This window comes from Sorex fumeus, unplaced genomic scaffold (genome assembly GCF_029834395.1).
Source record: "Sorex fumeus unplaced genomic scaffold, SorFum_2.1 ptg000063l, whole genome shotgun sequence".
Classification (NCBI taxonomy): Eukaryota; Metazoa; Chordata; class Mammalia; order Eulipotyphla; family Soricidae; genus Sorex; species Sorex fumeus.
The window spans coordinates 45,646,750-45,672,319 of record NW_026606120.1 but is presented as its reverse complement, the minus strand read 5'-3'; the positions used below and the strand labels follow the sequence as shown (position 1 = coordinate 45,672,319).

Sequence of the window (25,570 nt, the reverse complement as noted above, 5' to 3'; positions counted from 1 at the left end):
TCTTAAAAATGAAACTAATAAAACCCATATTAAAACATAAACAAGGAGCTGCAAATGACTAGGGAGATAGTTCAGTGGTCAGGGGCACATGCTTTGCATGCTTTGGGACTGGAGTTTGAACCCTGGCACCTATCAGCTCCCAGAGCACCTCTGGATATAGCCCTGAAGGCCACTGAGCACACCAATGAGGTGACCTGGTGGTCGTGGGCACCACAGAACCTGAGCAACTGTGTATCTTCAGGTTCTGGCACTGAACCATCTGCCTCAGTTGCCGAGTTTTGTTTTTAATTTTTAAAAAATTATTTTACTTTATTTATTTTTATTTCTTTATTGAATCACCGTGGGAAAGGTTACAAAGCTTTCAGGTTTAGGTCTCAGTCATGCAAATATCAAACACATTTCCCTTTACCAATACTTATTTTTTACCATGAAGAACCCCAATAAAACCCCACCCCCACCCCTCCCAGTCCCTGTGGGGCAGATGAATTCTAGTTAACACTCTATCTGCTTTGATTAGATTCATTGTTTCAATAAAAGATTCACCACTATTATTTAGAGTTTACCTCCCCCATCCCCCCCCCCCCGCCAAATCAGACATGCTGAAAAAGCATTGTGAAGTGATTTGCTTTCTACAGCTGGGTTCAAGAATTAAATGTTGGTTTCGGATTTCTACTATTTTACTTATTGACCCTGGAAGTATTTCTACTGAAAGTCAGATAGTTAAGAAATTGGTTTCTGTGCTCTGGAGTTGTGGCCGTGCTGGAGAGCCGCTAGTGGGGGGCAACTGGTGGCCTCGGCAGGGCATGAAGGGCGGACCGAAACACCCCCCTTCCCATGAGGTTTTGGTCGCCCCCACTCCCCCGGCTCATACCTGCTGTCCACAAGGCTCCCATGCGGCCGCCATCCTTCTTTCCAGAGAAGAGAGGGCAAATGGGGCAACACCCTTTCCCCTCTGGCAGACTTGATGGCCTGGATTAATGCATAGTCCGTTCACTTTTCTGCTCCAAGCTGCTGGGTTCTGCATTAAGTTCTTGTGTTTCTGGGGCTGTGGCCGTGCTGGAGAGCCGCTCGCGGGGGACAACTGGTGACCTCGGTAGGGCGTGAAGGACGGACCGGAACGCCCCCCTTCCCATGAGGTTTTAGTCGCCCCCACACCCCCGGCTCATACCTGCTGTCCACAAGGCCCCCATGCAGCCGCCATCCTTCTTTCCAGAGAAGAGAGGGCAAATGGGGCAACACCCTTTCCCCTCCGGACAGACATGATGGCCTGGATTAAGGCATAGCCCGTTCACTTTTCTGCTCCAAGCTGCTGGGTTATGCATTAAGTCCTTGTGTTTCTGGGGCTGTGGCCGTGCTCCAAACTTAACTCTGATTTTCAGAGAGAAACGTTGGGTGGTTTACTTCCCATTGATCACTTTGTTTATAGAGAGACGTCGCGCAGCCGTGTAAGCGGCCGTGCGGTTTGGAGGAAAAGTCCTAGTTCCCGCATACTCGAGCTGTGCTTGTAGAGGCTTCTGGTCACCGGGGTTCCATCTGGGGGAGGCGGGATGCGGTACCTACCCCATCTGGGACTTCCCGATGATCTCGGCTCTTTTTGGAACCTGTTTTTTTTTTTTTCCTTCGGGATCTGTGGATCCCACCCTCCATGTTGTCCTTCTCTTCGGCTGAATCTATTTTACTTTATTATTATTAAAATTTTTTTTTATTATCACACCCAGTGGTAGTCAAGGCTTACTCCTGGCTCTGTGCTCAGGGGCCACTCCCGACAGGCACAGGAAATTATATGGGGTGCTATGCACCGAACCCAGGTCAGTTGTGTGCAAGGCAAGCACCTCCCTGCTGTACTATCCCTCTGGCCCAAGTTGCCAAGTATTGTTGGAAGTAGCCCAGAGCACTGCTTGGGAAGCCCCCCCAAAAACAATAAAAAGGAAAAACTATTTGCAACTCAGATCACAGGCAAAGGGTCCACTTTTCTACTTTATAAACAGTTCCAACAGATCAATAAAATGAAACCAATAATTCTACTAAAAAATAAACAAAAGATATGAACAGATAGTCTAATGGGAAATACAGTTTTCAAACATAAGAAATGCTCAGTCTCACTCATAATTTGTTAAAAGAGCAAATTAAAATTTCACTAAGATATTATTTTTGACTTATCACAATGACAAAAATCGACAGCACAATAAATTGGCAAAGAAGTGGGATAATGGGTATTTTGAGATATTGCTAGTGGGAATGTAAACTGGTATGATTATGGAAGGTAATTTATCTCTATATCCATCTGCCTATCTATATCTTTCAACATAAATATCTGTATCTCCAATCACCCAGTAATTCCTTCCCTAGGACTACTGGACACTGACACTGCTGATTTGCACAGGATCATAAAATTCAATACTACAGTATCATATAACTCAATAATATAATATAATATAGTATTATATAATTCAATAATATAACACAAAATTTCTTACCACACAATTATTTGAAATAGAAGCAGGTAGGGCATTTGCCTTGCATGCGGCTGATCCGGCTGACCTGGGTTTGATTCCTCCGCCCCTCTTGGAGAGCCTGGCAAGCTACCAAGAGTATCTCACCCGCACGGAAAAGCCTGGCAAGCTGCCCGTGATGTATTCTATATGCCAAACACAGTAACAACAAGTCTCACAATGGAAACGTTACTGGGCCCACTTGAGCAAATCGATGAACGGGAGGACATTGCTACAGTGCTACAGTAAAAGCTAGAAAACAACTTAAATACTGCTCCATAGGACACTGGAGTAATAAATGATTATAAATCCATACTAAAGAATGAGATACTAAAGAATGAGGAAGCTCTTCATTTACTGATGCACTGGTCTTCTGGTATCATTCATTACTTGGGGGCTGGGAATGCAGTTAGTGGCAGCGTGCCTGCCTTGCATATGGGAGGCCCTGGATTCAATTCCCAGCCCCACTTACATCGAAAAGAAAAGAAAGCAAGCCATCATTACAATAAAAAAATGTCCTAGACAGACAGAACAGACAGACTATTTTTAGGTGCAAAGAGTATGCAGAGTGAGAGAGAATCTCTATATAAATACAGAAATGAATATGCAATCATTATAAGCAAATATAAATACATAAATATTCACAAACACAGGTACCACTGGAAAGAGACATTTCATGCTGCTGGCAGCCTCTGGGGAAGGTAGACAGGTGGGAAACAAGGAGACTGGAGATGAGGAAGGAAATCAAAATGTGTACGCTCATTCTGCAAATGCACAAATATATTTTCTATTCAAAAACAGAAAAAAAAACCTGAGGAGAAATAATGAGGGATATCCCCTATCAAAGGGCTGAACACAGACTTTGCATGTGAAAGACTTGGGTTCAATTTCCAGCACATTACGGTCCCGAGCACCCTTGGGAGAGAATACTGAGCACAGAGCCAAGAGTAGCCCTGCTCTGCTCCCCAGCACCACTGGGTGTGATCTAGAAACAAACAAAAAAAAATGGAAAAAAATAAGAATGATAATAATAGTTCCAGTATTGCTGAGGATAAAGAGAGAATTACAATTCTATACTCTTGCTAGAAGGGATGTTAAGGACCTCAGTGAACCGGTGAGCATCAGGTACCGGAGGCCTTAAATACATGTGCATATATATTCAATTGATCTACTGATTGCCTTTCCAGGAATTTATTCTAAGGAAATAACCAAATGAGTACAAATATTTACATAGGAAGATGCGCGCTTGCAAGTCTCTGAGAACAATGTTAAATCAAGGAGAGCTCTCTACAATGGCACACGAAGGCAGCCAGGAAAAATCATGTTCGAGTGGAAAATTCATGAGGAAAATACATGAGAAAATGGTCACAGTAAATTGTTGAGGGGGAATAAGCAGGATACACGACAGTAAAGTACAGCATTATTTCAATTTTGTAAAAGAAAAAACATTTTCTGAGGATTAAGTCTGGCTGGCTGGATATGAACATGAATGTTAACCCTGCCTATTGTTGGTTATGAGAGTCATTTATTTTTCTTTATGCTTTTTGCTGTTCTCTAAATACACACATATCACACCCACAATCAGACAAAAACACCAGATACTTATTTCAGAAAAAGGAAGAAAATTGCAGGTTTGTAGAAAATTGCCAACTGCCATCATGGCCTGAACACTACCTTCGCCAGGGAGGGGCCCACCTTCTACTGTCACAACAAACCTGCACTTTTTGGTCTGCCTTCAGTTTTCACTTCACTTTTCTAGAGCAACATTCCACGTAATTATATTCAAATGTTTGAGGGGCCTCCCTCCATGGCTTTTTGTTTGGGCACTGGGCATCAAACCAAGGGCCTCACACATGTGGGGCATACACTCTTAGCACCGAGTCCTCTGGAGAATGTTTTAAAAGAATCAAACCAGGCCAGCGAGGAGCTCAAGGCACTGGAACACATGCTGAGTGTGCCAGAGGCCTGGACAGCAACCCCTGAGCACTGAGCTACTGAGTAGCCCCTGAGTGAGTCTCTTTTCTCTTATCAGACTTCCTCAGGCTTATCTGATTATTTGTCTCATATCTGAACAATAGGATGATTTTTTTTGCTTTTTGGGTCACACCCAGAGATGCACAGGGGTTACTCCTGGCTCTGCACTCAGGAATTACTCCTGGTGGTGCTTGGGGGATCATATGGGATGCTGTGAATTGAACCCGGGTTGGCTGCATACATGGCAAACACCCTACCCACTCTACTATCGCTCCAGCCCCAATAGGATGATTTCTTTTGTGGCAGGACATTACTAAAAAACATGACAAAGGACTAAACACACAGATTACTAATAGCCACTATTCCTTCTCAAAATCTGGCACCAAATAATTCTAAATATCCTTTGACAACATTCAAAATGAAGTTTAATTGGACTGCAGTGATGTAGCTTCTTTTCTTTTCTTTTTTTCTTTTTTTTTGTTTCTTTTGGGTCACACCCAGAGGTGCTCAGGTCTTACTCCTGGTTCTTTGTTCAGGGATCGGTCCTGGAGGTACTTGGGGGACAATATGGGGTTCTGGGGATCAAACCCAGGTCAGCAGTGTGCAAAGTAAGCACCCTACCTGTGGTACTATTCTTGCATCCCTTATTTTCCTTTCTATTGAGAATTTAAGTCATGCTGGTTGTAAGCTAACACCGTGGTTAGCCAAAACTAGTTTTTGTCTAGATCCAGATTATGAAACCAAGGATTTTACCATTAAAAAAAAAACATACAATTTAATGAGATCTGACAGACTGAGTGAGACAGGGCAAGAGGTCTGTTAGATCTTATAGCAATAAGTTATCTGAAGGAATATAGGAATGAAAGTTTAAGTAAATTCAATATATCAAAATTCAGGACACATAATTTCAACTACAGCAAACTAAAATCAAGAGCAGAATTTTATCTGTTTCCTTTCCTTCTCTCTCTCTCTCTCTCTCTCTCTCAAGCGGGTGTCACTCCTGTCAATTCTGGGACCCGGGGGTCCTTCCTGGTAGAGATCAGGGATGTGCCTGTCATCTGGCTCAGCTATGTCTGGGGGCCGATGAGGTGTGGCTGAGATCGAGCCATGTGGTATAGAGACAAAATGTAGGGCCTTAGACTATGCTAATCATGTGTTTTATGACTTCAGTCATATTTCCAGCCTCAATTTTCTTATTCAAATCCAATCCACAAAGGATACATAAAACTAGGGGCTGGAGAGAGATAGTACAGCAGGTAGGGCACTTGCCTTGCATGGGGTTGACCCAGGTTCGATCCCCATCATCCCATATGATCCTCCGAGCACCACCAGAAGTAATTCCTGAGTGCAGATCCAGGAAGGAGGCATGAGCATTGCTGGATGCAGCCCCCGAACCAAACCAAACCAAAACAAAAAATCCTCACATAAAACCATACTGTACAGGGGCTGGAGAAATAGCACAGCGGGTAGGGCGTTTGCCTTGCACGCGGCCGACCCGGGTTTGATTCCCAGCATCCCATATGGTCCCCTGAGCACTGCCAGGAGTAACTCCTAAGTGCAGAGCCAGGAGTAACCCCTGAGCATCGCTGATGTGACCCAAAAAGCAAAAACAAAAAACAAAAAACAAAAAAAACCCTATCTCCTGAAAAAGAAGCACTGGGGACCAGGAGATAGTCTAGGGTAGGCACCCAGGCCTCCGACACATACTGCTGGATATAACGATGGTCCTGCTGGATATAGTCCTGGGAGATTATATGCTGGAGGTACCCAGCACCGTTAGGGTGATCCTGGTGGTTCCCAGCACCACAGGACCCTTAAAGCACTACAAACTTGGGCCCTCACATTGAACTACCAGCCCAGTTGGCCCCTAGGTGCCCCGAGCACTGTTTGGCAGGCACCCTGATTCCCTGCCCTGTCACCCCCCCTCAAATGATGCATTGCTGAAGTGTAGAAACAGATGAGCCGAGCTGATATCTGGCCGAGCTGGGAGGACCTTACCTTTGAGTATAGCACTGCGGCTCCCACATAATCTTTCTCTTGGAATTTTCTGTTCCCTTGTTCCCTGTAGAAAAGAGGAGCGTCAGGGTCCTTTCCCACAAGGTAACTTGTAGAAAGTCTTTTCAAAAACATCTCATCTTCAGGTCTTTATGAAAAAAAGAAACAAACAGAAAGGACAAACATGTTATTTCAAGGGGCGTTCTGAAGCTCCTATAATGTCAGGGGTCACAGGGAGACTGTATGTGGTACGTACTAGGGCAGGCAGGAGGAATCTTGTACTCCTACATAGGGGCTGGGAGTTCCGTGTAGAGGACAGGATGCTATTTTATTTATTTATTTTTTTGCTTTTTGGGTCACACCCGGCGATGCTCAGGGATTACTCCTGGCTTTCCACTCAGGAATTACTCCTGGCGGTGCTCAGGGGAACATATGGGATGCTGGGAATCGAACCCGGGTTGGCCGCATGCAAGGCAAACGCCCTACCCACTGTGCTATCACTCCAGCCACTAATTTTTTTAACTTATAATCACTGGCCAATAAAATTTTTTAGATAATACATTAAAAGAAGCCTACAGGGCTAGGGAGATGGCTCAAAGGGCTGAAGTGTCAAAATTTTGCCTGCATGGGGTCTAGGCTCAATCTCGGGTACCAAAGATCCCCAAACATAGCTGGGGAGTGACCACCTGGGCACCGTGCTGGGAGTAACCCTGACCACTGTCCGGTGGGGCTCAAACATAAACAAAAAGCCTGAATGTAGAAAATTATGTAATACACAGAATCTTTGCACTGAGGAGTATTCCTCAGTTAAATTTTGCTGGAAATACTTGAGTGAATGGCTGAAAAAAAAAGATAGGGAGTGTGGAAAAGAGGGCGGAGAGAGAGAGAATGTAATTAAATATGGGTATCTGGAGAAACAAAGAAACGGGCTCTGCATTCAGGGATCACTCTTAACTGTGCTCTGGGGACCATATGGAGTTCTGGGGACCAAACCTGGGTCAGCAGCATTCAAAGCAAGCACACTGCACTATCGCTTCGGCCTCAAGCGTAAACTTTTTTTGAGATAACTCCCTTTGAGCCCCTAGGTTTTTGGTTTTTGTTTCCCTGGGGGGATGTTTTGGCCACACCTGGTGGTGCTCAGGGGTGACACGGTACGAGGGACTGAACTGGGGTCAGCTGCACACATGGCAAGTGCCTTATAACCCACAAGCCCCCGCCCGGATTTTATTTCATACCACCAATCGCCAGTTAGAGAATGTAATTGGAGAAAGAAAGGTTTTATTTACAATAACAAGAAAAACCTTACACAACTAAGAATAAGTCGAAGAGGAAATGTACAAGATCTACACAGAGAAAACAATACAAATTTACTTAGGGACATAAAAGAAGCCACAAACAAATGGCAAGACAAACCCTTTTCAGGGATGAGGAGATTTAATATGGTAAAGATGTCAACTCTTGGGGCTGGAGCAATAGCACAGCAGGTAGGGCGTTTGCCTTGCACGCGGCCAACCCGGGTTCGATTCCCAGCATTCCATATGGTCCCCTGAGCACCTCCTGAGCGCAGAGCCAGGAGGAGCCCCTGTGCATTGCTGGGTGTGACCCAAAAAGAAAAAAAAAAAAGATGTCAACTCTCCCTAAATGAATCTACAAATCCAACACAATTCCAATTTAAAAAAAGGTTTTTTTTTTTAATTTATGAAGCTTGATAAGCTAATCTTAAAGTTTACAAATAGGGCAAATGTCCACAAAACAAGCCAAGATATTCTGAAAAAGATAACAGCTGCACTTCAGTGAATTTGGCAAACCAGACAGCAAAGTCACACTTGCACTAACCCCTGCTACTTGAGAATGCTCCTTGCTTCTACTGTGGAGCTAGAAGGAAGCTCAGCGGGAAGCCATGTCTTATGGTTGAGCTGGGTCTGACCACAATTTTGTGACATGTGACAGAGCTCTGGTGGTTCAGAAGAGCCCCACACCTTTCACTGAAGAGATGAGAGAGTACAGAGGGTAAGGCACTTGACTTGCATGTGGCCAACCTGGGTTTAAGCAATGCCACAAGTAATTCCTGAGTGCAGAGCCAAGAGTAACCCTTGAGCATTGCCAGGTGTAGGATGAACACATATGTACCTTTCGTGGAAGGGATGGACATATAAGTAATCGAAGTTCAGTTGATAGAAGTTCAACCCAAAACTTTTGGGCCAAAACTCTTGGGAAAGATAGTGTCTTTCTTGTAATTATGAACCTACTGGGGTTTGTCCAAGGCTGTCAGTTGTTAAGAGTATCCACCAGATATTTGGATTCAGAGCCTAAAGACGTCTTCTGGGATCCTGAATACAACACTACTTGAAAACGTATGACGGGGCTGGACTGATAGTACAGTGGGTTGGGTGCTTGCCTACCTAGGGTGTGGTCCCCCCCTCCATATGGGACCCTGAACCTGGGGAAGGGATAAGCCCTGACACAGAGCCAGGCAGGAGTAAGCCCTGAGTGCCCAAAATATGAAAGAAAGAAAAGAAAAAAAGACTGCTCTTGGATATGCTAGTTTCAGAGTGGACACATTTTCTGTTTTGACCTGAGTATCTTGTCATTTGAAAATGTAAAAATTCCAATATGATTTTGTATATAAAAATCCACAGCACCAAAAAAAAAAAAAAAAAGGAAAGAAAAGGGGGCTGGAGCAATAGCACAGCTGGTAGGGCGCTTGCCTTGCACGAGGCCACCCCGGGTTTGATTCCCAGCGTCCCATATGATGGTCCTCTGAGCACCACCAGGGGTGATTCCTGAGCACAGAGCCAGGAGTGACCCCTGTGCACTGCTGGGTGTGACCCAAAAAGCAAAAAAAAAAAAAATCCCCAGCACCCCATACATATGGTCCCCTGAATCTGCCAGGAGAGATCCCTGAATGCAGAAATTATAATAATTAAGGGGCTGGAGAGATAATATAGCGAGTTGGGCATTTGCCTTGCATGCTCATGACCTGGGTTCGATCTCCAGCCTCCCAAATGATCCTCCAAACATGTCCTAGAGTAATTCTTTTTTAATTTTTTTTATTTTATTTAATTTTTTTATCATTTAATCTTTTTTTTAAATGAATCACCATGAGGTACAGTTACAGACTTACAAACTTTCATGCTTATGTTTCAGTCATACAATGATCAAGTACCCATCCCTCACTAGTGCCCATTCACCACCACTAATGTTCCTAGTACCCCTTCCACCACCCCCTCAACCCCCCCACCCCCACTACCTCCCATGGCAGGCACTTTTCCTTTTATTCTCTCTCCTTCTGGGTGTTATGGTTTGTAACACAAGTATTAAGTGGCCATCATGTTCGGTCTATAGCCTACTTTCAGCACACATGTCCCATCCCGAGCGTACTCTCCTTCACTTGGTGGTCCCTCCTCTGTCTGAGCTGCCTTTTCCCCCAGCATGTGAGGCCGGCTTCCAAGCCGTGGAGCAATCCTCCTGGTCCTTTTCTCTATTATCCTTGGGTGTTAGTCTCCCATTCTGTTAATTTATATCTGGAGTAATTCTTGAGCGCAGAGCCAGGAGTAAGCCCTGCGCATTGCCAGGTGTGGCCCCAAAACAAAACAAAACAAGACAAAACAAATATAATAATAATTAAAACTCTGGTTTGGCCACAGAAAAAGAGTCTAGAAACAAATATATAGATGGGGAGAATTAAATATATACAAACTGAGGGGCCGGAGTGACAGTACAGCAGGTAGGGCATTTGTCTGAGTTAAATCCCCAGCATCCATACATATGGTTCCCTGAGCCTACCAGGAGAGATCTCTGCGTGCAGAGCCAGGAATAAATTCGGAGCATGGCCAGATGTGTTCCTCTATCAACACCTCTTAGTCCCTTAAAAAAAAAAAAAAGCCAAAATAAAACCCATACTGAAGCACTGGGAAAGGAAGAAAGGAAGAGCTATTCAATAAATGCTGTGGGAAAATTATCTGTCTAGATAAAAATTAGAACATTCTGAATTGGAGAGGTAGTACAACAGGTAGGGCGCTTGCCTAACACTTGGCCAATCCAGATTCTCTCCCCCAGTCCCCTTGTGGTTCCCCAAGCTGACTAGAACTCATCCTTGAGTGCAGAGCCAGGAGTAAGCCCTGAGTACCACCGGGTATGGCCCCAAAACAAGAAAAAACAAAACAAAACAAGAAAACAACAAAAAAAAATCAGAACCTCCCCAGGCTGGAGAGGCAATACAGCAAATAAGGCATTCAACTCAAGAGGTTGCAGTGGCACTGGTTTGAATCCCTAATCCCACCAGATTTGGGCCCTGAACACCACTGGGAGTGATCACAAAACTATCCCCCTCCAAAAATACACATAAATCCCACCTCTTCATGTCACATACAAGAACACATTTCAGATGGATTAAAGATAACTGAAACACAGAACTATTTTAAAATGTTAGTGTTAAGGGCCAGGGTGATGCTCAAAGGTCTGAGACAGGCAGCACATGAGGTGGCCCTGGGTCTGAGCCTTGGCACCACATGGTCCCCTGAACGCACCTGGGAGCGATTCCTGCACACCACCAAGGATGGTGCTCTGACACACAAACAAAAGAAACAAAGACAAATGAGATTTTTAAAATTTAAAGGCTGAGCAGAATATTCTAAAACAGAGACAACCCCGACCCTATAAATGGAAATATGTGACAGACAATTTATATGAAAACACACCATGGATAGTTCAATGTCAGAGCACATGCCTTTGACCCTTGGCACATCCATGTGCGCACACACACTTAAAAAAATAGGGGGCTGAAAAGAGACAGTGGGGAAGATGCCTGCTGTGAACAGCCCTGGCACCACACACAGTCAGTCTGGCTGTGGAGCTCGCCGAAGGTCACATGTTGGTTGTGGGGCTTGACCCTCCGGCCCAGGTGCATCCCGCGCCTGCTTCCCTTCAGTGGTGGTGCTCGAGCACACTGATTATAGCGCTCAGCAGGTGTGGGGCTTTTGCATTCCTGGCTACAGTAAAGTCGAAAATAAGAAATCTTTTGCAGCACCAGGAATCACTGTCAGGATTATGCTCAGCATATGTGGCAGCTCTAGGGCCTGAACTTTTGACCACATGCTTTCAAGGTGGACATCCTAAGCATGTACTTTATCACTGAGCCACATTCTGTTTCCCTGCTTTATTATTTTATTTTTTTGCCCACACCTGGTGGTGCTCACAGGACTGACTGACCTCTGTCAGGGCTTGGAGGACCATATTTAGTGCTGAGGATTGAACCTAGGTGGGCCCTATGCAAGGCAAGCATCCTATATGACGCTGCACTATCGCTCTGGACCCCCTTATTTTTGCTTTAATTGAAGTAATACTACGTTATAAGTATACATGTAAGCAATTAGCAATACAGCACATCCCTTGTGTGCATGAGGCCTTCAAAGAAACAAGAATATCACATGTAAATTCATTAAGTTTCCCACTGAAAGTCCACTTGTATTCTTCATAATACATGGGCTCTAATGTACACGACACCTTCTACTTCTCCCTTCCCTTCCGATAACCCCTTAATTGGTTTTGTAGTCAGTCCAAAAGTTAATGTTTTATTTAGCTCATCTTAAGGGGCCAGAGACAGCACAGGGGTTACGGCTCTGCCTTGCATGCTGTTAACCCTGCATCGCATCACATCACATTACCAAACAGGGTGAGTGGTCAATCTGATCAGAGCCAGGAACAGCCCATAAGCAAAACTGGGTGCGGCCTCAAGTCTCCTCACCTCCCCTAAAAATACTTTTACTAAAGAATGTAATCAAGGGGCTGGAGCAATAGCACAGTGGGTAGGGCATTTGCCTTGCATGTGGCCGAAAAGGGTTCGATTCCCAGCATCCCATATTGTCCCTTGAGCACAGTCAGGCGTGATTCCTGAGTGCAGAGCCAGGAGTAACCCCTGTGTACCACTGGGTATGACCCAAAAAGAAAAAAAAATAATGTAATTAAGAGGATTAGAGGTGATTGGGACAGATCTACTCAACAAATTTCATGCTGCTTGCAATTTTTCTTCTGGCATTCTGTGAGGACAGGCAGAGAAGACAGAGAGCAAACTCCAGCTTAATCCCTGAGCATATTCCAGGAGGGGAAACTACAAAGACTCACCACAGCACAACAAGAACACTAGAAAACCAATGGGGAAGACACATAAAAGTCCACCAAGATCAATGAGCAAAAACAATATCACACACTGGTAAATCCTCAGACAGTGTCTTTGGTGACACTATGATGAGGATGTTCAGTGAGTTCAAAGAAATGATAGCACAGGTAGTCAGCAAAGCAAAAGAAAGTATGAGAGTTGAACTAAAAAAAACTATCAAGAGTCAGAAGTAACAGAAATAAAGAACATGGTAGGTGAGATTAAAAAAGTCAATAGAAGCTCTGAATAGCAGAATAACAGAAGCTGAGCAATAAGATCTAGGAGCTCCAGCGAGAAGAAGAAAACCACTCTGAAACAGCAAAAGGTAGAAAATAGCCTAAAAAAAAAAGAACAGCACCCCAGAGAACTATGCAATGAGTTCAAGAAGAACAATGTAAAAATCATCAGGGTCCCGGGGCTGGAGAGATAGCACAGCGGGTAGGGCGTTTGCCTTGCACTCGGCTTACCCAGGCTCAATTCCCAGCATCCCATATGGTCCCCTGAGCACCGCCAGGAGTAACTCCTGAGTGCAGAGCCAGGAGTAACCCCTGTGCATCGCCAGGTGTGACCCAAAAAGCAAAAAAAAAAAAAAAGAATCATCACGGTCCCTGAAGGCAAATGTGATGAAGAAACAATATTTAAAGGAATCATGAATAGGAACATCCCAGAGTTGAGGATTACAGGCACCAAGATCCAAGAGGCCTGAGGGTCCCAGTGAAAACAGACCCAATTAGAAACTCCAAGACACTCAAAATGACTAAATCCAAAGATAGAGACAGAATGTCAAATTCAGGAAGATTAAAAATAGAATTTATATACAAAGAAAGAAAATCCCGGAAGAGGTACAGCAGAATAAGACTCTACAAGCCAGAAGAATATGGAAGAATACAACACAAAAATGCAACAAAATGAAGACCTCACCAAGAATACTCTATCAAGCTTGCATCATTCAGATCTGATGGAACTATGCAGAGCTACACAGACAGACAACACCTTAGGGAATCTGTAGCCCTGAAACCAGTTTTGCAAGCATTAAGAGGGCTCCTTTAAAGGACAGGAGAAACCTACCATCACATGCCATTGAATATGGCACTCACCAATGGTACATACAAGATTGTCTTCTACAAGATTAAGAAAGGTTAAAAACCTGTAGCAATTAATGATCACAAATTGACTTTTATTGATTTATTTTCTGACAACTCTTTGCCATTCTTTCAAGTTTCATTGGACCAAGTAATATGAAATAAGTTTGTTACATGAATGGCATGGGGACAAGCTATGGGGTGGGAGGGAATCTGGGGATAATGGTAGAAAGAAAGGGACAGTAGAGGTGGTATTGGTGCTGAAATGTTGTATGCCTGAAACAACTCTACTATAAACACTTCGTAAATCATGGTGTTTCAGTAAACATCCCTAAGAGGAAAAATAAAGAAATAAAATTAAAAAAAAAACCAGAGAATTAGAAAACTCCTGGAGTAAAACCAATATGAACTCTAAATTCCTTTTCAGATTTTAGTGACTTAAGGATTTCTAGGGCTGGGGGTGGGGAGGAATGATGGGAAGGAAACTGGGGACACTGGTGCTGGGAAATCTACACTGGTGGAAGGATGGGTGTCGGAACACTGTATGACTGAAATCTAACCATGAACAGCTTTGTAAGGGTCCATCTCATAGCGATTCAACAAAAAAATTAAAAAAAAAAAAGAATTTCTAGGGCTTGGGGTCGGAACAATAGTAAAGTGGATTGCCTTGCATACGGCCGACTGGGGTTTGATCCCTGGTATCCCATATGGTCCTCCTAGCCTGTCAGGGGTAATTCCTAAGTGCAAATTCAGGAGTAACCCCTAAGCATTGCCGGTGTGACCCAAAATGCCAAAAGGAAAAAAAAAAGAATTTCTAGGGTTAGGAATGCAGTTCAAAGGGCTAGAGCATAAATCTTGCATTCAGGGGCTGGAGCGATAGTACAGCGGGTAGGGCATTTGCCTTGCACGTGGCTGACCCGGGTTCTATTCCCAGCATCCCATATGATCCCCAGAGCACTGCCGAGAATAATTTCTGAGTACATGAGCCAAGAGTAACCCCTGTGCATCTCCAGGTGTGACCCAAAAAGAAAAAAAAAAAGAATAAATCTTGCATTCAGGAGGCTCTGAGAATTGAATGATTCCCCTTCCCCAGGTACAGCTGGGTGTGGTCTTGGCGACCCTGGGACATGGCCTGGGTGACCCTTAAGTCTCCTAGTTCGCTAGGAGTCCCAGCAGCACTATATCCTTGATCCTGTGCACTGTCAGGCCTGCACAGCAGGATTAAATATCATCAGTGTTCCCGAGCCCCCAAACACTTCTAGGGAACCCCTCTCCCAAATTTCTTCATGCAGCTAGAAAACCTGGTGAGACAGGTCAAAGTTCACAGCCTAGTGATTATACAAATAATCACTATTATTAGTAACTATAGAAAGTTGTGATTATTGAAATATAACACTGAAAAAGTTAAATGGTACCTTCTGTTCTAGAAGTAGCTTAGCAAAAACTGTGGAAACAGCAAATACTGCCAAGTGCCCCCAAATATGAAACAGGGCATGTTTCCTGCTGTGCCACCTCTGGCCAAAGGCAGTGGAGGGATGGGCATGAGGTGCACCTCAAGGCCTAGGGGCTACCCCACACCATTCACAGGACAGATCTGATTTATTTTGGTAAAAAAACAAAACAAAACAAAACTTCACATCACATTTGGCCTGACCCATAAACAAAGTTATTCAAGGACAAATATAAATATATACAAAAACTGAACTTAATTCTCACACCCCAAAAAATATTTTTGAGAACAAATGACAAAAAAAAAGACATTTTCAAGATCAAAATATGCCTGGTAGAACTTTCCATGCACTTACTGGAGAAGCAAAGAGGAGTGATGAAAGACGTCGCTCAAAGACTCTGCTGTAGAAATTCTGACTTGGATAGACTTTGGGAGCACAGACCACTTCTCAAGTATGTAAGATTTCCACTCCTCCACCGGCAACTCCATGTTATTTTATCTGTAAAATGAGAAAGAAAATAAGGAATTTAGACTTCTATAAAAAAAAAAATCAAGATTTTTTTTGGTTCAAGCAAGTAAGAAAAACAAGAACAACTCTCTTCCCCCAGCCATCCTGTGGTTTATGTGGCAGAGGAAGCGTGAGCTATAGGCTGTCAACCAACCATTTTTTATTCAGAAATGCTTACTGACAATCTACTTTATTCCAGGCATCATGCTAGTTTTGTTTTGTTTTTGGGTCACACCTGGCAGTGCTCAGGGCTGACTCTTGGCTCTTGTGCTCAGGGAGCCACAAGGGGTGCTAGGGATTGAACTCTGGTTGGCCACCTGCAGAGCAGCCACCCTACCCACTGTACTATCTTTCTGGCCCCTAACTGGTGCTTACCATCAGACACTATCAGTTAGATATATATCAGTTAGACACCATCCCTTAAACTGAAGAGATGCCCTAATCACTTGGACACTTAGAGGCAGCCAGATTTTTCTTTCCCACCCAATTCTACAATTATTTACGAGTATTTTTATCTTTTAACATAATCTCCTTCAGTCCTCCTTTTAGGACCGCCACGGTTTATCTGGCAATCTTTCTAGTGTCATACTTTGTCTCCATATCTTCTTCCCCTCCCACTTCCAGTTCTTACAATTCTCCTTTGCCGTAAACTCAACAGTATTCCGAATCAAGAGGCCCTGTGTGAACATTACCTTTCCTCCTCTGTCCCCTGGTTTACTCTCTAAAGGCAAGTTTTACTTATTCCTTTCTACCCTGCTAGCCTGATCTATTCCCAGCTCCCCGGGCTATTCCATCTACTTTTTTGCATGCGTTATTATTCAGTTTTTCTAAACTGACACACTCCGTACAATTTATTTTAAATGGCACCTCCTCCACGAAAGCCTTTCCTGATTTTCCATCTGTGATTCCAGCAAGTTTTGTTTTCCTCGGGTCCTGTATCTTTATTTTTCACCACACTGGGCAGTGCTCAGGGCTGGCCCAACGCTCAAGGAGCATTCCTGGTGCAGGGGGTGGGGAGGTTTGGGGGACAGAACCCGGGTGGACAGCGTGCAAGGCATGCGCCCTACCCGCTGTACAAAGGCTCTGACCCCTGAACTATTCTACCCTGAATTAGGGCCGTTCTCTGAGAAAATTCCCACTGCACGTCAAGCTCTCCGAGCACTGGGATCAGTTCTTATTACCTGCAAGGCCTCCCCACGCCACGTTTAGTCTGACACCGCGGGGCGCTTAGCACTTTCATCACACTTAGCAGCGGGCCCGTCAAACACGTCTGTCCCAGGGCTACCTGCCCTTGCAGCCAAAGGCCGGGCCGGGCTGGGCCGGGCCTGTCCCCGGAACCGCGCGTCCGGCACGCCGGGCGCCCCGCCGCCTCCCGTTTGGCGCGCCCCGAGGCCCCGCGCCCCGCCTGCGCGCGCCGGCCCGGAACCGCTCAGGGGCGGGTCACACGGACCTCCCGCCGCGCCCCGGCCAATGCGCTCGCAGCTCGGCCCTAGGCCCGCCCCGCGCCCGCGCACGTCCGGAGGCGGGAAGGGAGGACGCCGCGGCGCGGGCCAATCGCCTGGCAGCGCGCGGGTCGCGGTGGCGGGGCCGGGCGGCGCGGGGCCGGAGCGCGGGAGTCGCCGCGGCGGAGCCATGGCGGGCCACTTGAGCGAGGGCGCCCTGGCGGTGAGCTGGCGGTGGGCGCGGGGCGCGGGGCGCGGGCGGCCTGGGGCAGGCGGCTGCGCGGGCCTGGGTCCCGCACCGATCCCCCCCCCCCTAGTTTCCGAAGTGCGCGCCTGTGTTTGCGGCTTGAGAAAACGGGACGAAATACGCGACTTCCTCCTCTCCCGCCCGTGTTCGCGGGCTCATCTTCTGACCCTTCCCGGGGCCAGATTTGGGTCGTTTTCGGTTGTCTGCAGTCGCATTTACTCACCTGCCCTTAACCTGCTTCGATCGGTTATTCGGTGCTCGTAGAAATAACCACGGTTGTACTGAGCAGAGCCTCTAAGTTGCTAATTTGCCGCTTTTCCTCTCTGCGCCTGCGGGTTCTCAGGCGCGGTGGAGTTTGTCGGTAACATTGTTTTCTGTGGCTTAGCTTGCCTGTCCCGTTTGCAGGTCCCGCTTTGCATATTTTTGTTGAGAAAGGGTTCTTCCTTCCCCGGAACAATCCCATTACCACCCTCGTGTCAATTACGCACATATTTCTTCTCTCCCCCCCGCCCCCCGACTCTGTAAAGCACAGTTATTTAATTTCTCTGATCTTCTGATAACTCCCAAGTATAAAATTGACTTATCTGGATGAGTGGTATTACCCGTTATCCCTACAGTCATGCTAGCTAGAAACTGAGTAATCACACAAGACAAATTCGCTTTGGATGTGCAGTCCGTTAAGCCCTGTGTATTTTCACTTTCTTGACTATCTCTTAAATTTGTCCAGTACTTTTTTTTTGGGGGGGGGGCACACCGGCTGTGCTCAGTCAGGGCTTACTACTGGCTCTGTGGTCAGGGATCACTTGTGGCGGGCTCTGGTGCCCGAGTATCTCAGGTTGCAAGCAAGGCAAACACCCCACCTGCTGTACTATGACTTACCCCAAATTTGTCAGCGTGCTGACCACGTTTATACCTATTCCTTCCTGAACTACTAGCACTCAGCATGCCCTCTTTAGACTATTGCTAGTTCCCAGTGGTTCTTGCTTCCTTTCCAGCTTTCCTTTTTTTAAAATTTATTTTGTTCGTTTTGGATGTTTCTCCATGCTCTTGCATTTTACAAGACCGATTGAAATTCTTTTCCCGCTGCCTTTTACCTAGTTAGTGTAAACCTATGCCTGGTTTAACAATCTTTAAATTTTAGTTAGGGCATAATTCTTTAGAGAAGCTTTTCTGGGCCAACTCTACTTTATTTTGATAATCTAATTCCTATTCATTAACATTAGCTGACTTTGGATGGCATGTTGAAATCTCACCTGTAAAATAAGGGTACTGATAGCTAGTAGCTACGGCATAGCTACATGGGAAAATTAAGTGCATTGCTATATTTAAAATGCTTAGCCTATACCTGAGAAGTGTTCAGCGCTTGTTAGTTACGTATTATTGATGGTCACAGATTAATTTTACAATTTGTTGATTTGATAATGCCAGCTACCATTTGACTTCTCCACTGCATTGGAAACCCATGGCACTGGAAGTTCTTGGAGGCCTTGAAACTATGTGTGTGTTTTGTTTTCTGTTTTGGTCCACACCTGGTGGTGCTCAGGGCTTACTTAAAACAGGTGCTCTTCTGTTCAGGGATCACTCCTGGCAGTGCTCGTGAGACCATATGGGGTGCAGCTGTACTATTGCTCTAGCCCTTATGTGTGTTTTTTCCCGACATAGGTAGCTAGAGGAGTGTTGGTGTTAGGTGCACAGTAACACAGGAAGAAGATGGAAGTTGGGGACAGTGGCAGCTGGAGGGAATGAAGATTAGACTGCAGATAAAATAGGGACAGTGATGGAAGGTCTTGGGCATTTTGATGGTGGGTTAGTGCTATTGTAATCATGTCACCTAAACTGGAATAAAAGATGCACATTTTTAAAAGCAGAGATGCTTGAGGTAGAGGAACATGAAGGGGAAGAACAGTTGCAGTTGAGTGAATATTTAAATAAATTAAGAATAATTACCTAATCACTTGGAAAGTGATTGCTGATTGTAGTAATTTATTTAATAGATATCACCTTGTGCCTTTAAGACAAATGGGATAAGGGTAAAAAATTAGGAATGGGGATGGGGAATGGGAGATAGTTTAAAGGGCTAGTCCTCACACTGATTTTGATTCCCAGCATTACAGGATTGTGGTCCCCAACCCCCCCCCCCCAAAAAAAAACCAAAACAAAAATACACATCAAAAAACAAACAAAAAAGATTAGCCAGAGAGGTCGAATACAGCGGGTAGGGCGATTGCTTTGCATGTGACTGACTGGAATCAATTCTCAGCATCCCATATGCCCATATGGTCCCTTGAGCACCTTCAAAAGTAATTATTGAGGGCAGAGCCGCTCCTGAGCTTCACCAGGTATGGCCCAAAAAATAAATAATAATAAAATAATAAAATAAAGAGGGTGTTTGTTTATTTTGGTTTTGGGGTCACACCCAGCAGTGTTTAGGGGTTACTTACAGGCTCTGCACTCAGGAATCACTCCTGATGGACTCAGGTGATCATGTGGAATGCTGGAGATTGAACCCTGGTTGGCCGCATGCAAGGCAGGTGCCTTAACCACTGTACTATCTCTCTAGAAAGAGGGTGTTTAATGAAATTAGTAATGTTTTGCCAGTCTGTTTTTCAGAAGCAACCACCTTTTATTTTTTATTTTTTTTCTTTTTGGGTCACACCTGGCGATGCACAGGGGTTACTCCTGGCTCTGCACTCAAGAGTTACTCCTGGCGGTGCTCAGGGGACCATATGGGATGCTGGGAATCGAACCCGGGTCCTCTGCGTGCAAGGCAAACGCCCTACCCGCTATGCTATCTCTCCAGCCCAGCAACTACCTTTTAAAAAAAAATTATCTACAGGGGCTGGAGCGATAGCACAGTGGGTAGGGCATTTACCTTGCATGCTACAATCCGAGTTCAATTCCTAGAATCCCATATGGTCCCCCGAGCACCACCAGGAGTAATTTTGTGAGTGCAGAGCCAGGCACATTGCCGGTAAGACCCAAAAAGAAAAAAAAAATTATCTGCAGAGTTGGAGGGAGATTACAGAGGGTAGGGTGCTTGCTTTGCATGTGGTCAACTCAGGTTTGATTTCTGACATCCCAGATGGCCCCCTTATTCCTGAAAGGAGTGATCCCTGAGTGCAGACCTGGGAGTAAGCCTGGAGCACCCCCGGGTATGGCCCAAAAACAACAACAAAAATTATTTACACTGGGGCCAGATACAGTGGGTAAGTTGCCTGCCTTCAGCTGATCTGACTGGGTTCGATTTAGGAGTAAGCCCTGAGCATTGCTACAACTCCAGAACACCCTGCCCCCCATTAAAACATGCTACATTGGGCCTCATAGCTCAAAGGCTGAATTGTGCAGTCTTTGCAACCCCAGTAATGTGGTTCCCCTCAACACTGAACCAGGGTATAGCTCTTTGAGTACTGCTGGGTGTGGCCCCCAAACAAAAGCAAAACAAAACAAAGGTTATCTTCATTGAAATTTAAATTAACTTCATAGAATAAAATAAATCTCTTTGGGCCCGAGAGAGGTACAGGGGTAAGAGCCCTTGCCTTGGGGCTGGAGTGATAACACAGCGAGTAGGGCATTTGCCTTGCACGCAGCAGACCCGGGTTTGATTCCCAGCATTCCATATGGTCCCCTGAGCACCACCAGGAGTAATTCCTGAGTGCAGAGCCAGGAAGTAACCCCTGTGCATTGCCAGGTGTGCCGCAAAAAAAAAAAAGAGCCCTTGCCTTGTACGGTTGGCATTGTATATAATCCTCTGAGCACTGTCACTTGTAAACCCTGTTCAGCAGGGTGTAGCCCCAGAATAAGCAAACACTTACTTAGTTTGAGTTAGTTTGAGTTTTGACAGATTGATGCACACTTGAGACAACCCCTGGATTGCCTCTGAATTTAATATAAAGTAAGTAAAGGCCCTCCCGTTGATCGTCGATTTGCTCGAGCGGGCCCAGTAACGTCTCCATTGGAGACTTTGCTGTTACTGTGTCTGGCATATCGAATACTCTCGGTAGCTTGCCGGGCTCTCCGAGAGGGGCGGAGGAATCGAACTCGGGTCGGCCATGTTGGCCGCTTGTAAGGCGAACGCCCTACCGCTGTGCTATCGCTCCAGCCCGAATTTAATATAAATGGAATATAATAATATACACCAGTTTGTGTACGCGTTGTTTAGCAAATTTCTTAGCAAGGTAACCTTTGAGGCTTATTCGCAATGAGTCAGTAATTTCCATCTCTTAAATTGCTGAGCAGTACTCAATTGTCTGAAAAACTATTGGACATATGGGTTATTTTCCTTTTTTTGAGAGATATGAATATATGAATATTTAGGTATAAGCCACTTGTAGGAATATTTCTATTCCTCTGGAATAAATATCTAGGAATACAGCTGCTGGGCCATAAAGACAAATTTGATTTTATAAGAAATGGTCCAAACTTTTCCAAAAGCCCTTAAGAGAATTCTAGTTGTTCTGTATCATCGGTGACGCTTAGTTTGTTTTTTTTTTTATTTTTGGGTCACTCCCAGCGATGCTCAGGGGTCATTCCTGGCTCTGCACTCAGGAATCACTCCTGGCGGTGCTTGGGGGACCATATAGGATGCCGGGGATCGAACCCAGGTCGGCTGCATGCAAGGCAAATGCCCTACCTACCCACTGTGCTATTGCTCCGACGCGACACTTAGTTTTGTCTTTTTCTGACTGATTTCTAAAAACATCTATGTTTTTAATTTATTTCCTTGATGGCAAATAATGTGAGCATATTTTCATGTGGTTATTATCACTTGCATGACATCATTTGTGAAATGCATGTTTATACATTTTGCTCATTCGAAGAGTTGTGTTCTTTTTTTGCGGGGGCGCTCACACCTGGCGATGCATAGGGGTTACTCCTGGCTCTGCACTCAGGAGTTACTCCTGATGGTGCTCAGGGAACCATATGGGATGCTGGGTATTGAACCTGGGTCGGTCACGTGCAAGGCAAACGCTCTACCTGCAGTGCCCCAAGCCCCGAGAGTTGTGTTCTTAGTAATAAAAAAATTTTTTAATCTGTCTTTTGCTAAATGTAAGCCTCATTTTTTTTCCAGTCCAAGTTTGTATTTTCATTCTTTTAGCTGTATCATTTGAAGAATAGCTTTCTTTGTGGGGGGATATGAGGGTGGGCACACACGTAGTGTTGCTCAGGGATCACTTGCTGGCAGTGCTCAGGGGACCATGTCTGGTGCTGGGAATCCAACTGGGATCATGCAAGATATGTGCCTTAATGCCTGTACAATCTCTGACCCCTGTTATTTTTGGTTTGCTTTTGTTTTTGTTTTCGGCCATACCTGACAGTTCTCAGGGCTTGTTCCTGACTGTGCCCAGGGATCTCTCCTAGTAGGGGACTCTGGGGTGCTGGGAACTGAACCTGGGTTGGTCACACCGAGGCGAGTACACTACCCACTGTTCTATTGCTCCGTTTATTCATTTAAAAAATTCTTTTCTGAAATCATACTTCTTCATCCACAAATCAAGTCATAAATCTGTTCACCTGTGTTTCTTCTAAAGTTTTATAGGTTTTTTTCTGCTTTAAAAAGAATGTATCAGGGCTGGAGAGATAGCACAGCGGGTAGGGCATTTGCCTTGTATGCGGCCGACCTGGGTTTGATTCCCAGCATCCCATATGGTCCCCTGAGCACCTCCAGGAGTGACTCCTGAGTGCAGAGCCAGGAGTAACCCCTTGTATCGCCGGGTGTGACCCAAAAAATAAATAAATAAATAAAAATTAAAAAAATGTATGGTACTGGGCTGCAGAGATAATATAGTGGGTAAGGCTCTGGCTTTGCATGGGGCCAACCCGGGTTTAATCCCCCAGCATCCACATGGTCCCTTGAGCACCACCAGACGTGATCCATGAATGCAGAATCAGGAGTAAGTCCCTAGTACTTCTGGGTGTGGCTCCCAAAGTAATAATAATTACAATTTTAAAAATATATCGAAATATATGGTACCTAATTTTCCCCCCATAATGATACTGAGGTGTTCCTGCACCAGTTGTTGAAAAGACTAGGGTTCCATTGAATTATGTTGGCACCTTTTGTAAAAATTAATCCATATACACTGATTCTCCTCCCCAAGAAGGAAATTCATGGAGAACAAGAACTAAAGCAAGTACATACTTAAAGGAAGCAAGGGCATAAAGTTGTGTTTAGGAAACGAGCAAAAACAATCCTGTGAGCACAGGGAGTCAGGGGCCAAAGGGGAACACTGATGCCCTGTTGGTTTTGGCCCTTTGTCGGTTCACACTTCCTGCTTTCCTTTTTCCTCCTCTCCTCAAATGGATGGGGATTGATGGGGTCTGAGGATCTGATCATATTTTGGCTACTTTCATGGGTTACCATGGTAACTATACACTGTCATGGTACAGGTAGGCTTGAATTTTTTTTTAATATTTTATTTAAACTCCGTGGTTTATGAAGTTGTTTGTAGTACGATTGTTTCAGGCATTCGAAGTTTCAACACGAATCCCATCATCAGTGTGTCCCCCATTCTCCCCAGTTAGCCATCCACCCCCCAGGACTGCCCCCTAAACAGGCAAAATAATTTTTTTTTATTGTTTGTTACAGCTAAATGCTAATGGAATTATTGAAAAATACTTCAGTAAAAGTTTTCAATACCAGTGAACATTTAAATCCCAGTAAAATGGGCCCTGTGTTGTTTTTGGATAATGTCATGATTTTCGTGAGAGTGGGAGAAGGCCCAGTTGCTGCACAGGATGGAACAGTGATGAGGGTGCAGGGAAGGGCACAGAGAGCATGGGACAGCCACGAAGGTGCAGGGCAGGTCATGGAGAACGTGAACAATGACAGTACAAAGAAGGCCACGGAGAACATGGAACAGTGACGAGGGTGTAGGGAAGGCCACGGAGAATGTGAAACAGTGATGGGTGCAGGGAAGGGAAGGCCACAGACATGGGAGAGACGGCACATTCTCACTGTGGGGCCATGTGGCGGTGCCCAGGGCTCCTTGGTTGGGGGGTGTTGGGGGGAGAGGTGTGGAATGGCGCTTTCTGCAGCGGACTGGGGCAGTGGGAGCCTTGGGAAAGCTCAGCTCAGTGTGGGTCCCATTCGGTGGATCTTGTCTGGCACCATCCTCACCCCTGTGGCTCCGTGACCACCCAGCCCGGCTGCGGAGGACTGGAAGCCAGAAGAGGGACCTGACTTGACCTTCTGTGCTAGTTGAAGTCCTGTCGCGTGGTGCTGGAGAGTTTGCGACTGTAGCCAAAGGCAGGGGCCTGGGATCCAGGCAGTGCTCCTGAAGAGTGTGCTCCTTCACCTCTGACTTCCTCTAGAGAATTTCAGGGATCACTTAATAATGAAGAAAACTAATAGTTGTTCTGTGGCAGGCCCAGCACCCAGTACTTCACACATGTGCGTTTCAGTCTCCCGGCTCATGGAGGTGGGAGCAGCCATTCTCCCCCTTTACAGAGGATCCAGTGAGAGGTAAAGAAGTGACTTAAAAGTGACAAGACATGGGGCAGAGGTGCAGAGGAGCGTGGTGCTGGAGGCATTCTCCCTGAATGGAAGTGCAGTCAGTAGCGCTGCTTCTTTCCGGCTGATGCTGGTGGTAATGGTGAATGTGGTTTGGCTTTTCACTTTATTTCTGTCTAATCTGGTCTTTTTCTAGGACCTCAGGCAGATATCACATCTTTGATAGGGGGCGAGAATCTGTGACTTTATATCCATCAAGGCCCTTGGGCACAGCTGCACACAAGAGCTTTTCAGAGTGACCACACCCCAGTGTCCTCTCCTCTGCTTGGGTCCTAATGGAAGTCTAGATATCCAGAAGTCCTGCAAGCATCCCTGTTTCAAAGATGCTGCAGTCTTGGAGCTAGTATGTTCTGTGTGACCTAAGGATCAATAGCATTCTCCATGGGCGATGTGTAAATCAGCCATCTCTGACTTCACCACCAATCACAAAGCATAATGGTTTAGAGCAGAGACAGTTCCCCCGCCCACCCTACCCTAGTTTGGTTGGTTGGCCTTTTGTGGTGTGCTTTGCTGATGGTTTCTTCTGTGTATCGGGCTTGAGGCCCCTCTCGGTGCAGCCTAGTTTAAGCTGGATGGTCTCTGGTTACTTCACTTGCTCATCTGGCAGTTGGTCTGGTTGTAGCATGGGTTGTCTGTCTTTGTGGTTCTCTTATCCATCAAGAGAAGAATTTACTGGGTTGGGCGGGGGGCAGGGTTGAGAGGGTTGGCCTGGC

The 25,570-nt window shown here is 45.5% G+C and overlaps 2 protein-coding genes across 2 annotated transcripts in view; one reads left to right on the top strand and one right to left on the bottom strand.

Moving 5' to 3' along the window:
• Nucleotides 1-16,979, bottom strand: part of SMYD4 (SET and MYND domain containing 4) — a 48,576-nt gene extending 31,597 nt beyond the window's left edge. Inside the window, exons 1-3 of the mRNA XM_056128082.1 lie at nt 16,840-16,979; nt 15,506-15,649; nt 6,465-6,609 (exon numbers count right to left, since the gene is read on the bottom strand). Of these exons, the coding sequence (XP_055984057.1) occupies nt 6,465-6,609; nt 15,506-15,639 (279 nt within the window). The 5' untranslated portion in view covers nt 15,640-15,649; nt 16,840-16,979. The remainder of the gene's footprint in view (nt 1-6,464; nt 6,610-15,505; nt 15,650-16,839) is intronic.
• Nucleotides 16,980-17,212: 233 nt separating this feature from the next.
• Nucleotides 17,213-25,570, top strand: part of RPA1 (replication protein A1) — a 60,278-nt gene continuing 51,920 nt past the window's right edge. The window contains exon 1 of the mRNA XM_056128084.1: nt 17,213-17,323. Coding sequence (XP_055984059.1) covers nt 17,291-17,323 — 33 coding nt within the window. The 5' untranslated portion in view covers nt 17,213-17,290. The remainder of the gene's footprint in view (nt 17,324-25,570) is intronic.